General features: G+C 44.7%; 1 protein-coding gene across 1 annotated transcript in view; it reads left to right on the forward strand.

Annotated features, from left to right (window-relative positions):
- LOC310770724 (carnosine synthase 1-like) overlaps positions 1-13,584 on the forward strand; it is a 14,704-nt gene extending 1,120 nt beyond the window's left edge. Inside the window, exons 2-9 of the mRNA XM_083663444.1 lie at positions 2,739-2,922; positions 3,254-3,343; positions 5,614-6,062; positions 6,358-6,568; positions 7,308-7,372; positions 7,910-8,141; positions 10,480-10,733; positions 11,315-13,584. Of these exons, the coding sequence (XP_083519570.1) occupies positions 2,739-2,922; positions 3,254-3,343; positions 5,614-6,062; positions 6,358-6,568; positions 7,308-7,372; positions 7,910-8,141; positions 10,480-10,733; positions 11,315-12,808 (2,979 nt within the window). The 3' untranslated portion in view covers positions 12,809-13,584. The remainder of the gene's footprint in view (positions 1-2,738; positions 2,923-3,253; positions 3,344-5,613; positions 6,063-6,357; positions 6,569-7,307; positions 7,373-7,909; positions 8,142-10,479; positions 10,734-11,314) is intronic.
- Positions 13,585-16,709: the final 3,125 nt, after the last annotated feature.

A 16,709-nucleotide genomic window follows, 5' to 3' on the forward strand; every position in this document is an offset into this window, starting at 1 on the left:
TATTCTTAGGAATCTCTTCTGAATAAGGAGTAATTTACTAGTGTATGAAGAAAAGGTTGCAGCCCAAACAATATTGCAGTAGTTGAGATAAGGAAAAAGAAGACTGTAGTATAAAGTGAGATATGAAGTTGGGTGGATAAATGGAAGCACCCTTCTCAGTATTCCAATAGTTTTCATGGATCTACTGCATACCAGATTAATATGATCTTTCCAGGTTAGATTACAATCAACTATAACACCTAGGAATTTTGTATTTAATACTTGAGGAATTTGCTTTCCATTTATAAATACTGTAGCATCCTCTGTGGCATAATATTTGTTTTTATTGCCAAAAATCATGAAGTTGCATTTAGAAACATTAAGTGTAAGCTTATTTAACTCAAACCATTTAGAGACAATAGACAATTCAGCATTGACACACTGGATCAGAGATTTAAAGTTGTGATGTGAGGCTATAAGATTGGTGTCATCGGCAAAAAGGATTGGGAGAAGATGATTACAAGAGGAGGCTAGATCATTAATGTAAATCAAAAATAACAAAGGACCAAGAATAGAACCTTGAGGAACCCCACAGACAATCTTTGATTTCTTGGAAGAGCTACCATTAATATAAACAAACTGCTCTCTATCAGATAAGTAGTTGGAGAGCCACAGGAGAGCAACATCATCAACCCCATATCTATTTAGTTTGGAGATTAAAGTTCCATGATTAACGGTATCAAAAGCTTTGGATAGATCAAGAAAGACACCAAGAGCAAATTTCTTGTCATCCAATGCTGTAGATATATTATTAACTAATTGTAATAAAGCATGCTCAGTAGAGAACATTTTCGAAAACCATATTGGTGTGGGTATAAGATATTGTTTAGAGTAAGGTGGTTTGAGATCCTAGTATACACCAGTTTTTCTAAGATTTTTGAGATGCAAGGGAGAATCGATATAGGACGGTAATTACCTAAATCTTTAGGATCACCTGATTTATAGACTGGAATGACTTTGGCAATTTTTAGATCCTGAGGAATAACTCCAGATTGTAAGGACAATGAGAGGATGTAAGTTAAGGGTTCAATTATGTAATCAATTGTTTCTTTTAGGAGAATGGATCTTATTCCATCATGCCCTTCAGATTGTGTCTAGATACCAATGCTTTTACACCAATCCTTGAATGTGCAAGTGTAATCGGAGGATAACAGAAAAGTTGGAATGTCACAAACGTAATAAATTAGTTACAGTGCATCTTGTCTAAGTCTACATGTGCAGAAGGTCTTAAGAGTCAGCTGGACATAAATTTAGCCCTGCGTGTTATTTACACAGGTCATACTCAGTGTACTAAAGTTATAAGCAAAGATCGATTCACAAGGATCTGACAGCTGTCTCCGCCATTTGTTTTTTCTACATTGTCATTTGAGGTAACCAAAGCCTTTTAGTAAGAGAGTTGCCATGGCTCAGATGTACCATGGCTCATGGCTCTCAAGATGTACAAAGTACATCTTGAGTGAGCTAGAAGGGCATGAGCCTATTCCAAAGACTAATAATAGATGTTATGCCTTATGCTACTTTGAAATACAAATTATTTTGTTGGAACTCAAATATTAGCCCTGCAGCTTCATTTGGCCAACTTTTTTCACTGAAGAAACACAAGGGGGGAAATGGGCCTTATAAAAAATAAAAAAAACAAAACAAAAAAACAATAGAAATAAATATCGGTGATAAGGAAACATAGCAAAGACATTGTGAATGACATCTCAATAGGGAAAACACTGAGATATATAGGCTGCATTTTAGTCTTCATGATATTATCTTTAAGGGGTTTGCTGCCAGTTCGGCTGAATTCCAACTGAAAAGTTAACCGCTGCGTTTGAATGAGTGCAGCTGGTGTCGTCTGACCATGGATCCATGGACGCCAGAGACAAATGATGCAGCAGCTGACAGCAAAGGCGTTGGAAGCACGGTGCGGTGGGCGCTGCAGCACCCCCTGGTGGCAAGAGATGTAAAAAAAAATTTTTTTTTTTTTTTTTTTTTTACAGTGCACCTGAACGCAACATGCAAAATACCCGCGGAATAAGTGTCCAAATGTTCATGTAATTCTGGCCAATACTCCACTTCTGTTATAACATTTCAGTCTGGAAGATATAATCTTTATGACTACCTTGAAAGGCTAAATGAATAGCTTAGAAAATGAATAGCACCGGGGGCCCATGGTACTATTAATCCGGCCCTGGATATATGGGAGGAATAGCAGGTAGGCTATCACTGTCCCTGAGTCCTGAGGGTAAATTGAGTAATGCTGCAGAGAAGAGGAGAAGACACTGAATAATGACATCACAACAGTATAATCCTAATGTTAATTTAAAATTTAATATTCCTCTAAATATGGCTAAAAGTCCAAAAAGGGTGGGAGAGAGAATGAGGATTCCAACACAGCAGTGGGAGGAAGTGGTGACATGGAGGTGAGTGAGAAAAGGTGACTGAATAATGACACAACAGTCTAATCTTAATATTAATATTCCTCTAATCTGGCGACAAAGTGGTCAAATTTTCCGGCGCCCTGTGGGCCCCGGCAGCCGTCCCCCCCAATGTTGAATCGGTGGCAGCACCCCCTACCTAAAAGTACTTCCAACGCCCCTGGCTGACAGTGTTGTATTTGACTTATTAGTATCTTTTTGATCACTTTGACCCTATACTTTTTCCATTGCACTCTTTCTCCACACACACACACACACACACACACACTGCAGCTCTCCATCAGGTCCTTCCCCGGCGTGGTCATTCCTCGCCCCACGCTGCCCTCCTCTCAGGGGCCCTGCGTTGGGAGCGTGCACGTGAAGTGGGGCCCCTCCAGCCCAGAGGAGGCGCTGAAGCGGACTCTGCAGCAGGCTCTGTGGGAGCTCGGGCTGCCTGAAACACAGGACCTGCTACAGGGTACGAGCCAGCTAGATGGCATAGTAAAAGCCCCGCCCTCCCATACCATCATGTACGCACAGTAGCAGCATCAGCCACCTACTCTGTGTATACAGTATTTTGATACGATATTGGCGATATCCAAAATGTAATATCCGATGCTGTCCTGCCAAAATCTAGCGATATATGATATTATCACTGTTCACCAGGAGGGAGGGAACATTTTTCTTTTTCTTTATTGTTGTATTTCATTTTATTGAATTCTATTGCTTATGAATTTCACCAAATTCATATATTCAATAGTGCAGAAAATATTCTTCAACTATAACTTGGTTCTTGTGGATGATTACAGGTGTGAAGTACTCAGAGGTGTGCGTCTGTGTTTTGGGCTCCCCCCTCCCCTACCTCTCTCTGCTGCTGGAGGCCGGACAGAGGAGCCCAGGTAAAGAGCAACAGAACATCTTGACGGTCTTACTGTATTACACTGTCTTCTACTGTACATCATACAGCCACATCTGTCATTTGTATGTGTAGAGTTTGTCTGAGGAATTACTCTAACTAGAAATCCACGCGCTTCACATGCAAATTTCTAAGCTGGAGACTCTGGAGAGGATGTACCATGTGACCAAACTCATGCCAATTCATGTGTTTAGGCACGTGGTTTTAAAAAGGATTACCAGGGGCACACAGTCCCTGGGCTGCGGCTGGAGGTCTGTACCCCGGGAGGGGTGCTTAAGTGTGGGCCAGCAAGGGTCGGCTGGCAGGCAAGGTCCCTGGAGGTAGCTAGGAATACCAGGGGCCCTGTGGCTTCGCACGCTCAACCTGAGTTTTTCTGGCTCAAGTCGATTTCTTCAAACAACAGCAATGATAAATCGTGCTGCTGTACAACTTCAAGCTAACTATCTAAAACGCCTAAATGACCTTTTTGAGTGCTGGCCTTTTTTTCTCTCAAGTCGATATTTTGTCATCAGTCTTCTTCTTCTAATGGCTTTCCGGCAGACTGGATGCACATTGCTGCCTCTCACAAATTCCAGACTCGGGGGGCCGCGCCCTCCTCAATGTCCCTCCGGGCGCCTCGCTCTCCTATTCGACCTGAGTCTCTGTGTTCCCGAACCTCTCGGCCCTCGTGTCACGTGTCACGAGTCACGTGCACGAACACCTCCCTCGCTGCTCCCTCGTGTCACGTGTCACGTGCACGACCACCTCCCTCGCTGCTCCCTCGTGTCACGTGTCACGTGCACGACCACCTCCCTCGCTGCTCCCTCGTGTCACGAGTCACGTGCACGACCACCTCCCTCGCTGCTCCCTCGTGTCACGAGTCACGTGCACAACCACCTCCCTCGCTGCTCCCTCGTGTCACGAGTCACGTGCACGACCACCTCCCTCGCTGCTCCCTCGAGTCACGAGTCACGTGCACGACCACCTCCCTCGCTGCTCCCTCGTGTCACGAGTCACGTGCACGACCACCTCCCTCCCTGCTCCCTCGTGTCACGAGTCACGTGCACGACCACAGATCCATAGTCCCCCCTTTAGTGATGGACAATAACAGACAGAATCTAATCTTTTCAATTCTGATTTGGGTTACTTTAATATGTGGTTCTAAATCAGATACAGGTCAGATTTTCTTTAAATGCAACCTCAGTCTGAACAGTCATGTGACCTGTATCAGAATTCATGCGACTTTTACATCACACTAGATGGACATTCGTCACAATTCTGCACTGGCCGGAGTCACTCGGTGAATGCAAATATGGAGGTAGTCAGTGGAGAGGCAGTATTTGGGGTGCCACTTGAGGGGTCATATAGTAACTAGGGCTGTGAATCTTCACTGGCCTCACGATTCGATTCGATTACGATTCAGAGGGCTACGATTCAATTCGATTACGATTATCGATGCATCTCGATGCATCTCGATGTCTATGATCTCGATGCATCTTAAATTGATGCATCACTTTTTCCACAATACATGATTTATTTTTTCTCACTGTGTGGCTACTTTTAAAATAAAAGTGCATTTGGAATTGCATTGTATTATGATCCATAATTAAAATAAACAACTGCATATACTTCCATTATATTTGATTATTAAAAAAATAAAAAATAAAAATATATATTTTTTAAATAATCGATTTTTGACATTTGTGAATCGATGCAGAATCGTGCACGTCCGCATCGCGATGCATCTTATAATCGATTATTTTTTCACACCCCTAATAGTAACCGGTCTGTGTTTGAAAGTATAAAGAAAGAAATGGCTGAATGTGGCTGCAATGTCAGAGAGCCTTATAATGCCAGGTTTAAAGAAGCTAAACCAATGATGCAATCGTGGTCGCATCACCTGCATGTTTTACAGTGAACTTGACCAGGTTTTGGATGATAAATCTACTGTTGCGTCTTTGTTATTGTTCTTTTGCGGGACTTGCGGATCAGTTCAGGACAGTGAGCAGTTCACACTGGAATCTGATATTGGCCACATTTAAACGGTAGTGTGAACAGCCAAACAAAAAAAATCTGATCTGACCAATAAATCAGAATTGAGCACTAAGATTTGCAGTGTGAACGTAGCCTTAGAGACTTTAGTATTATGTGCACATGTGCATTGACAGTGAGTGCCAAGAGCTTCACATTCCACTCAATGCTGAACTTTGCATGACCCGAGAGAAACCGTGCAGGATCTCCAAGAGTGTCTCTTTCTCACCCCCCTTCCTCCAGGAGATGCCCTGCTGTGCCTCTCTCCCTCCTGGCTCTCGTGCTCCTCTTCCTCCCTCCTGGTCCACAAGGCTGTGACCTTTGACCTCGGGGGCCGCACCTTCCTCACTAGCTTCAACCCGCCTCGCGTGGTCACCTACTTCCTTTCATGTGACCCGTACTCTGCGGAGGAAGTGACCCGTGACGCGGACTGCCCGATGGGAACTTCTGGATCCCTCGGGAGGTTTTGGGGCGACGTTCTGACCGCACGGTTCCTGCTGCAGAAAGCTAAGATTCATACCCCGCCAACCCTGGCCCTGCTGGTGCCCTCGGGACACCCGGTGCTGGAGGAAGGCACCATGGGCGGGCTGGAGCTGGTGCACCTGGGAGCGACCGTGAAGGACGGCCTGAACTCCATCAGAAACAAGGTGGACTCCTTCCTGGATTCCGAGGCTCTGAGGCACTCAGACAAGGTGTGTCCGACCACCTTCAAACTAGATTATTTTAATTGTAACATTAAAAGAATACTTCAAAAATGTTTTAAAATGTACTTAAGTAAAAGCAACATTACTGACTTTAAAATAAGGACAAATACACAAAAAAGCTGTTTAATTACAGTACCCTTGGTTGTTTTCAACATCATCCGTTTCCCTCCAGCAATCAAATGTTGTAAAGCTACAGGTTTATCAAATCAGTGTAATGATGACATTGAAATGGTTTGTTCTGACGCTTTGCCTCGTTCTGACGCTTTGCCTCGCCCTGATGCAGGTGGTTCTGAAGTGCAGCGGCGGCAGGTTTGTGGGCCAAGCAGCAGCAGCAGCTGTTTATTTGCCCCAGAGCAGCAGAGAGGAAGTGTGGAGCAGAGTGGCTCAGCTGCTGCCAGGCCTGCTGCCTGGGGAGGCTGTCCTGCTGGAGGCTCACTGCCCTGCACTGAAGCCTGGAGCCCGGCTACAGAGCTGTGCTTTGGAAGAGCACACTGGTGAGGCTACAGAGCTGTGCTTTGGAAGAGCACACTGGTGAGGCTACAGAGCTGTGCTTTGGAAGAGCACACTGGTGAGGCTACAGAGCTGTGCTTTGGAAGAGCACACTGGTGAGGCTACAGAGCTGTGCTTTGGAAGAGCACACTGGTGAGGCTACAGAGCTGTGCTTTGGAAGAGCACACTGGTGAGGCTACAGAGCTGTGCTTTGGAAGAGCACACTGGTGAGGCTACAGAGCTGTGCTTTGGAAGAGCACACTGGTGAGGCTACAGAGCTGTGCTTTGGAAGAGCACACTGGTGAGGCTACAGAGCTGTGCTTTGGAAGAGCACACTGGTGAGGCTACAGAGCTGTGCTTTGGAAGAGCACACTGGTGAGGCTACAGAGCTGTGCTTTGGAAGAGCACACTGGTGAGGCTACAGAGCTGTGCTTTGGAAGAGCACACTGGTGAGGGCTTCAGTGAGAGGAATGGCTGCAGCTAGTGGCCTTCTGTATTGTTTGTCCGTAGTGTAAGTTGAGAGAACAGTTCCTTAAAGACAATGGCCACTTGTGTTCTGGGAAGTAATGGTATTATTGTGTTGTCTCATTATGGAATGCAAGTGAAGTGTAATCAACTCAAAGATGTGCTATGCACGGCCTAGAAGTCAAGAGAAAGTCTTTGTTCATAACGAGCAGAACTACAAATTATTTTCCTCTCTCTATTGCAGACCTGTGTTTCAGAGTGTTTCTCTCTCTATTGCAGACGTGTGTTTCAGAGTGTGTGCCATCGTTACTCGATCCCCTCAGAACGTCCCGCTCCTCTACAAGGTACATATCAAAGGCACGATGCATCAAACTCAGATTCACTGATTCAAGACTAACAATCTGTGTATGCACTCAATTGGAAACAGTCTTTTCTTCCTACTTTCTTTCTTTCTTTCTTTTTATTCATTTCTTTATTGTTGATTGCAAGTTTATCAACATATTACAGGGACTCCGGGAGAGTTATTCCAATATTCCTACTCATTTGTTTATTCCAGTACTCCCACTATCCCTTCACCACCACCCTCTCCAGAACTGGAAAATTGCTCACAGCTGTATTTGCTTGCACAACTTAACAAACTCTCCTTGTTGAAGGAGTAACTGCAGTCTTTTCATGTCACGTGACTGTTGAGAGCTCTATAGAGACCTAATATGGTGTGCTGAAAACATTAAGGTTCCAAACAAAATGTTTCCCAAATTCCTTCTCTTTGCCAAATTGCTATATCACTTTCAGCTCAGCTGACTCATAAGTCTGTGTATTTTTGTATGAACAATGTTAGATAATGTGCAATCTGCAAATTCATTCTCCTCTCTCCCTCTCAGGTGGTGTGTAGGGTGGGTGCATCTGACAGCCCTCTCTCTCACCATCAGTCCCTGAGCCAGTCCCTGGAGACCACCCTGTCAGAGTGCGGTTTCACCGACCCTGCCATGGCCATCTCAATCCGTCGCCTGGCAACCATCACTGCCCTGGACTGCCTCCGCGTTATCATGCAACAAGAGTCCAGCATGAGCTCTGTGCTCCGTGGTGGACTCAGAGCTCAAACGGACATGATAGGTGTGTGTGATTGATGTTTCATGTAACACATGGATGAAGCTCAAACAGACATGAGGTGTGTGTGATTGATGTTTCATGTAACACATGGATGAAGCTCAAACAGACATGAGGTGTGTGTGATATGTTTCATGTAACACATGGATGAAGCTCAAACAGACATGAGGTGTGTGTGATTGATGTTTCATGTAACACATGGATGAAGCTCAAACAGACATGAGGTGTGTGTGATTGATGTTTCATGTAACACATGGATGAAGCTCAAACAGACATGAGGTGTGTGTGATATGTTTCATGTAACACATGGATGAAGCTCAAACAGACATGAGGTGTGTGTGATATGTTTCATGTAACACATGGATGAAGCTCAAACAGACATGAGGTGTGTGTGATTGATGTTTCATGTAACACATGGATGAAGCTCAAACAGACATGAGGTGTGTGTGATATGTTTCATGTAACACATGGATGAAGCTCAAACAGACATGAGGTGTGTGTGATATGTTTCATGTAACACATGGATGAAGCTCAAACAGACATGAGGTGTGTGTGATATGTTTCATGTAACACATGGATGAAGCTCAAACAGACATGAGGTGTGTGTGATTGATGTTTCATGTAACACATGGATGAAGCTCAAACAGACATGAGGTGTGTGTGATTGATGTTTCATGTAACACATGGATGAAGCTCAAACAGACATGAGGTGTGTGTGATATGTTTCATGTAACACATGGATGAAGCTCAAACAGACATGAGGTGTGTGTGATATGTTTCATGTAACACATGGATGAAGCTCAAACAGACATGAGGTGTGTGTGATATGTTTCATGTAACACATGGATGAAGCTCAAACAGACATGAGGTGTGTGTGATTGATGTTTCATGTAACACATGGATGAAGCTCAAACAGACATGATGTGTGTGTGATTGATGTTTCATGTAACACATGGATGAAGCTCAAACAGACATGAGGTGTGTGTGATATGTTTCATGTAACACATGGATGAAGCTCAAACAGACATGAGGTGTGTGTGATATGTTTCATGTAACACATGGATGAAGCTCAAACAGACATGAGGTGTGTGATATGTTTCATGTAACACATGGATGAAGCTCAAACAGACATGAGGTGTGTGTGATATGTTTCATGTAACACATGGATGAAGCTCAAACAGACATGAGGTGTGTGTGATATGTTTCATGTAACACATGGATGAAGCTCAAACAGACATGAGGTGTGTGTGATATGTTTCATGTAACACATGGATGAAGCTCAAACAGACATGAGGTGTGTGTGATTGATGTTTCATGTAACACATGGATGAAGCTCAAACAGACATGAGGTGTGTGTGATTGATGTTTCATGTAACACATGGATGAAGCTCAAACAGACATGAGGTGTGTGTGATATGTTTCATGTAACACATGGATGAAGCTCAAACAGACATGAGGTGTGTGTGATTGATGTTTCATGTAACACATGGATGAAGCTCAAACAGACATGAGGTGTGTGTGATATGTTTCATGTAACACATGGATGAAGCTCAAACAGACATGAGGTGTGTGTGATATGTTTCATGTAACACATGGATGAAGCTCAAACAGACATGAGGTGTGTGTGATATGTTTCATGTAACACATGGATGAAGCTCAAACAGACATGAGGTGTGTGTGATATGTTTCATGTAACACATGGATGAAGCTCAAACAGACATGAGGTGTGTGATATGTTTCATGTAACACATGGATGAAGCTCAAACAGACATGAGGTGTGTGTGATATGTTTCATGTAACACATGGATGAAGCTCAAACAGACATGAGGTGTGTGTGATATGTTTCATGTAACACATGGATGAAGCTCAAACAGACATGAGGTGTGTGTGATATGTTTCATGTAACACATGGATGAAGCTCAAACAGACATGAGGTGTGTGATATGTTTCATGTAACACATGGATGAAGCTCAAACGGACATGATAGGTGTGTGTGATTGATGTTTCATGTAACACATGGATGAAGCTCAAACAGACATGATAGGTGTGTGTGATATGTTTCATGTAACACATGGATGAAGCTCAAACAGACATGAGGTGTGTGTGATATGTTTCATGTAACACATGGATGAAGCTCAAACAGACATGAGGTGTGTGTGATATGTTTCATGTAACACATGGATGAAAAGCTCAAACAAAGAAGAAGCATGAAATGATTTCTAAGTACGCTAAAACCCCGAAGGATCATTTGCTGTTCAATGTTGACAAAGAGTTGTTTCTCACATTAAGTCCTAGCCCTGTTACATCTCAGCTGCCATACACTCAGTCTCCCTCTGTCTCTTAGGAGTGGACCTGCTGTTCACATCGGACGGCTCCATCATCAAGCCAGTGGTGCTGGGCTTCCATCCATCCCTCTGTCTCCATTCCTCTTTCCCAGAGCAAAGGATGGAAAAGGAGGCGTGTCGGGGTACCCTCCTCCTCACACCTCTTACGCGCTCGCAGTGCTTCCTGATGCAGGGGAGGACGGTGCTTGTGGTGGGAGCGGGAGCTCACAGTAAGAAGTTTGTCTGGGAAGCGGCCAAACACTACGAGCTCAAGGTGATTGCCTCAGAGATTGACTAAATGTGTGCAACATTAAAGGGCAATTTCGCCGATTTTCAACCTGCTTTACATCATTACAAAATCAGTAGTGTATATTATGCAAATTAGCAATGCTCAACTTCTCTCCATCTTGCCTGGACAGAGAGCTCCCCGTTCATTCGCAGAACTTCCTGGTCCAAATGTAATGATGTCATTTGGAGCGGTTTTGCCATGGTGTCACTATTACTGTCACGGTCACGATCACCATGGTGTCACTATTACTGTCACAGTCACTATCAAGATCACTATCATTATTGCTCTGGCTACCTTCATTTGCAGAACTTCCTCGACCAAATGACATCACAATGACCTCATTTGGACCAGGAAGTTCTACAAATGAGAGCGGGGGCAAGATGGAGGGAAGTTAAACATTGTTCATTTGCATACTACTGATTTTGTCATGATTCAAAGCTGGTTGAGAATTGGCAAAGTGGCCCTAAAGTGTAACTTGTGGTAGACAGGCTGTTGCAGGTGCATTTCAGTGAGGTCAATGTATTACAAGCAGGATAACTGACATGTTTGCTGCCATTTTAAATCAGATCCTCCTGGTGGACGGTGACCCAAACCACTTTGCCTCAAAAATGGTGGACCACTTCTTGCCCCTGCCTGACCTCCCAGACCACCTCCGTGATGACCAGCACTGCGTCCGCATCTGTGATTGGCTGACATCCTCTGGCCTTCGTCCTGACGGCTGCGTGTGCTTCTGGGATAACTGTGTGGTCGTGACGTCGCTCGTCTGTGATAGGCTGGGGCTGAGAGGGCCACACCCCACGGCTATCCGCATCGCTAAGGAGAAGAGCCGCACCCACCTGCATCTCCTGAGTCTGCTGCAGTCCACAGGCATCCAGCCCGTCTCTGCTGAGGAGCCCGCCGGTCAGGTGGATAGCCAGGTCGACGTGAAGAACGGACCGAGAGGAGGGACCGTCAGCGGGGAAGGAGACAGCTTGAAAGCCGTGGCTGATTTTGATGCAGGAAATCTCTTCAGTGGCATTGCAGACAAGCCTGTGAACACCTGCTCCTCACCAGCCACTTCCCCCTGCTTGTGGCCTTCCAATTCCTCACTTCATTCAGGTTCATTCCTTCAATGTGTTCCTCTTCTCTCCCCCTCTCCCAGTTCCTATGCAGTTCCCTGCCTCCACGTGGAGAGCGCTCTGGACCTGCAGAAAGCAGTCCAAGCGGTCCGCTTCCCTGCTGTGATGAAACTTGAGTATGGAGCCGGAGCCGTGGGTGTTCGGAAAGTTGGCTCCCTGACAGAGAGCCTGGCACATTTTGAACGCATTGGACGCGACTTCCCAGGTATCGGCCTGGGCTGGGGCAACGCCATGACCCTGATGGAGTACGTGGGCGGCACCGAGCATGACGTGGACCTCGTGCTGTTTGACGGCCAGCTGGAGGGGGCCTTCGTGTCCGACAACGGCCCCACCCGCGCCCCCACCTTCACCGAGACGGCAGCTCGGATGCCGTCGGGCGTGGCTCCAGACAAGCGCGCCCAGCTGATCCGGGCGGCGCACCACACCTGCCTGGGCTGCGGCCTGCAGGACGGAGTCTTCAACGTGGAGCTGAAGATGACCACGCTGGGCCCGCGCCTCATCGAGATCAACGCACGCATGGGCGGCTTCTACCTGCGCGACTGGATCCTGCAGCTGTACGGCGTGGACGTTCTCATGGCAGCCTTCATGGTGGCGTGTGGCGTGCGGCCCCGCCTGCCCTCGGCCACAGACCTGCCCTCTAGAGGCCACTTTGCAGGGGTCATGTGTGTGGTGTCGCAGCACCTTCAGGCCTTGAGGAGCACGGCCAGCCCCGAGCGTCTGCGCAGCCTGCACCAGGAGGGAGCGCTGTGGCTCAATGAGCTGGCTGCTGACGATAAACTGATCTCCGGGGAGTACGATGTGCCATTCTGTAACGTGGGAGTGTGGGACGACCACAGCGGGAAGAACGCCTGCCAGCGACTTCTGGCCCTCTGCCAGGGCTTGGGGCTGCACTGCCCGCCACGCTATGACCTGACATACTTCCTGTCTCATTTCATTAATTAGAACGCAGAATAGGGATGATGTTGTTAACGATGTTACAGAGCTATATTATGTTCATTTCAAATTGACCTAACTCAAATAAAATGTAAAATGTCAATTTTACCACAAGAACAAAAAAAAATACAAAGACAAAAAAAATTTAGAATTTGATTTCTGTCAGCATTTTGGGACCATATAAAAGGATCAATGTATTATGAATTGTTACATTACCTGTGAGTCCAATCAATTCTGTTAGCACTGCGTCAGCCTCTTCTCTACATGCATTTCCCTGCAAAGTACAGTATCGTTTGAATAACTGTAACTAGACCACTTTCGCTGGTGCTAGCCCAACTCTTAGAAAGTCAAAGAGTGGAGACTGTAACTGAGATCTGATGTCTGATGTCTGCATGCCTGTGACCTTTTGGAAAGACTTGGCAGTGTGATGGAACCTCACTGCATGAAGGGCAGCCAAAGGTTACTTGAAATGAAAGGTTGACGAGTTTCCTTCAATAAATCATGAAATTATAGTTTGCCAGATGGAGGTTGAATTACCAAACATGCCATCCGAAGTGACTGCAGCTTTGCTAAAGTACAGACCCTCCTGAATAAGACCTCACCTTGGCACAAGTGTCTGGACATTTTGATAGAGTATCATGTTGTATTAGACACGATGCCTCCAAGTCAATAATAATAATAATAATAATAATAAATTCAAGAATAGCTCTTCTACACTGCTAAGAAGCCGTTTTACTTTGTGCACTCTGGAGTGTTGGAGACTTTTATCTGCCATATTAATATTTCACATTTTCAGATTTACAAATTACTATTCCTTACACGTATGCTGACTAAACAATGGCAAATGTAGTTCTCAACGTAAGTTCAAGCAGGAAGACTATAATATCTTTTACACTTCTTTAATGCACTTTATATCTCCACTCTTCAATCTACTCACAAGATCATGTCAATTTCTGGGTTTCAATGAACAATCAGCTGGTTGCCGCCCAGTCTCTGTTAACCAATTGCATAGTGTCACATCACTGCTCTGATCACCTCTCACCCTATCACGTTGCTCCACAACCCAGTCGTAAGCCAATTGCTTGGAGGCGGGTTCCTTAAATATGCTTGTTTCTGTCTCATTCAGCCTCTCAATCATCGCTGCTGTCAGGCTCGCATCAGGTTGTATGGCGATTGCTCGCTACATATATTTTGCTGTCGGTGTATTTTGCATTGGTTCAACTCACCATGAGCGATTCTGAGGATCTGTTCGATCCTGTAGTGACTTATACTACTATATGTCGCTTCACACCGCTGCTTCATATCAAGGAAATGTGTTCTGCTCAGTTCGGCTTTGCTAAATGTTATCATGCTGCAAGGCAGGCTTACCTGCTAAATCGTTGCAGTCTGCAAATGACGTAATCAAGCGTTGCTGGTCGCGCTGCTGTTAAAGTTTGTAGCCACTCTAATTCTCGGGCGATGTATGATTGAATGATGTGCCTCTCGTCCCCTGACGTGGTTGCTGCATTTCATTCAGCACTAAAGCAGGGAGATTCCTCCTGGTCACTGAAAATCCAGTCGGCAGTAGCAGTCCTTGAAACTCCTTGCTTTGTCTAATCCAAGATTGCCAGATGCAAAGTTCTCTCACGCAGAAGCAAGGTATTCCTATTTTTCACACGAATTTCTTATCAAAACACCGCAGCTTGCATTTCCGGGTAATGTTGAAGGTGACGTGAGTACTCAAGAGACCAGAGCAGCACCGAGCATGCTGGGAGATGTAGTTCATGCTCCGTTTCAAGCGTTTTTCTGGTCGGGTAGTATTCAGCATTCGCAAGGCACATGCCTCAGCAGCAGGCTTCATTCATACAGCATGGAAGTCACACGCAGCATGGAAGCTCACGCGTTGATTGGGTTTATTCAGTATCTCATTCAATCACATTATTAAACCGACGCAAGACATGAGTCCTGTAATTCTCATAGCATCATAAATGTAATCGTTTGTATGGTCAAATTCTAACTTAAATGTATTTCCTTGCAGCAAGCAGCTCATAGGCTACATTCTCTGAGTCACATTTGCAATTTTCATTTTGCATTCTAAATTTGTGCGTTATCTTGCCTAGCAGTTTATCATGTCATTAATGTTTCTAACTAACCCCAAAACATTTTTCCAGCTTTAACCAATATATGGTTTTTGGGGTGGTTTGTTTAGAATTCTGGCCAGAATTTCACATCTGAGACCAAACTGCTAGATATTCTACAATCTTTATCAGTTTCACAAGGTGCCCTCTATGGGTTCAAACCTGCTTTTTGTGGGGCCTCAATTGAATGGATTTTTGGTACTTCGTTACGTTACGGTGGTTTTGCACGTGGTGTTCTTCAATGTGAATCATTGTATGTCGGCTTTGTTTTATGCATTAAAAGCAACGTGAGCCGTTCGGGTGTTGGATAATGTAATGCAGTATGGGTAGTCGGCTACTGTGGCTAATGCTAGCAGCTAACATTACTTTTCATGGCGGTAAAATGCCACTGAATGACCAAATTGTATAACTTTTAACTATGTCGAGCATCATTGTTTCCTTAAGGGCCACCAGCATTGGTTAGTTGTTTATAACGTGACTATATTTATAACATGCTCCGGACGGATTCGGGTCTGAACAGTCAAAGAGGAGAAGCGAATGCCGTCTTGCCAGAAATCTGTAAGAAGTGTCATTCAATTGCAACAGCAGCAATCTGCCATTTTGGTTCATAGAAGACCACCTCTGAGTGGATGCCATGTCGCTATTATCATCCTAGTGTTGCCCATTGGTTCAAGCCAAAATGGCACCAGGGCAGTTGTTTAAAGCATAAAGAGTGTTGTCTCTTGCCCTCATATTCTTGTCTGCAGCCAGCTTCAGTGACTGGTGTTAATTCACATTGGGAAGCTCACATGCTGCTAATGGCTTCATGATGATGTGCATCATTGTAGAGGCTTTTTTCACTCAATTCATTGATAAACCAGCTTCAGCAGCTGGCATTCATGCATGTAATCCTCATGCCACATCAAATTGTTTGTATGGTTTATTCTTTACTTAAATTGTTCAGCAAGCAGGCCGAATCAGTAATCTGGATGAACGCTCTCTTCAACCTGCAATCCAAAAACACACTTGCCTGGCTTTCAGTATATATTTAAAAGCAAATGAATAAGCAGCAGTTGCATCATTTTCAGCTCAGAGTTTTTCATAGTCTTGGATTTTTGCAAGTTCACTGGCTTAAAGCTATTCATTATGAAGATAGTTTTCTGGAATTCAATGAAATTCAATCACATTTTATAAAAGGAACTTTGCTGCCCCGTCATTGCTGGTTGTCTATTGCAGGCTAAATGAATATCTGTTTAGGTCATTGCTGACCTGTTGGCCATTGCTGGCTGCAATCATAATAATTTCTCAGATCATTGCAGGCTTTTAGTCATTGCTGGCTAATTCGTCTGTTGATGCTGCAACTTCTAAGCAGGCTATAATAATTCTATAGTTGTCAACATCCATGAGTCATTCTCAAATCCCCCTTGCATCATGTAAAGTTAATTTTACATGCAACCTATTGCTTTGCTCTTGATCATTGTGCTCTTGTTCATTCCAGCATTGTACAATATAAGATATGTTAAGCTAGTCAGTCACGGCACTCACAATTTTGCATTTCATCCAGCATTCTAATAATTACGTTTGTCCTAAGCTTTCAGCAGCCGCGTTAAAGTTGTGAAGCAGCACACTCATACACTTGTCATGTCATGGTGTCACTTTTAAGAGAATCACAGCTTTTTACAGGTCTTCTATTAATTTAATTTGCTTTCAGTTCTATCGTTGTGTCATGGTGTCACTTTTAAGGGAATTCACACTATGATGTTGCTTCTCATGGCGAGGTTCATTGCTGACCTTTGGGCCACTGCTGGCTAACT

The sequence above is a fragment of the Poromitra crassiceps genome (genome assembly GCF_964638095.1).
Source record: "Poromitra crassiceps genome assembly, contig: HAP1_SCAFFOLD_196, whole genome shotgun sequence".
NCBI classification, from domain to species: domain Eukaryota; kingdom Metazoa; phylum Chordata; class Actinopteri; order Beryciformes; family Melamphaidae; genus Poromitra; species Poromitra crassiceps.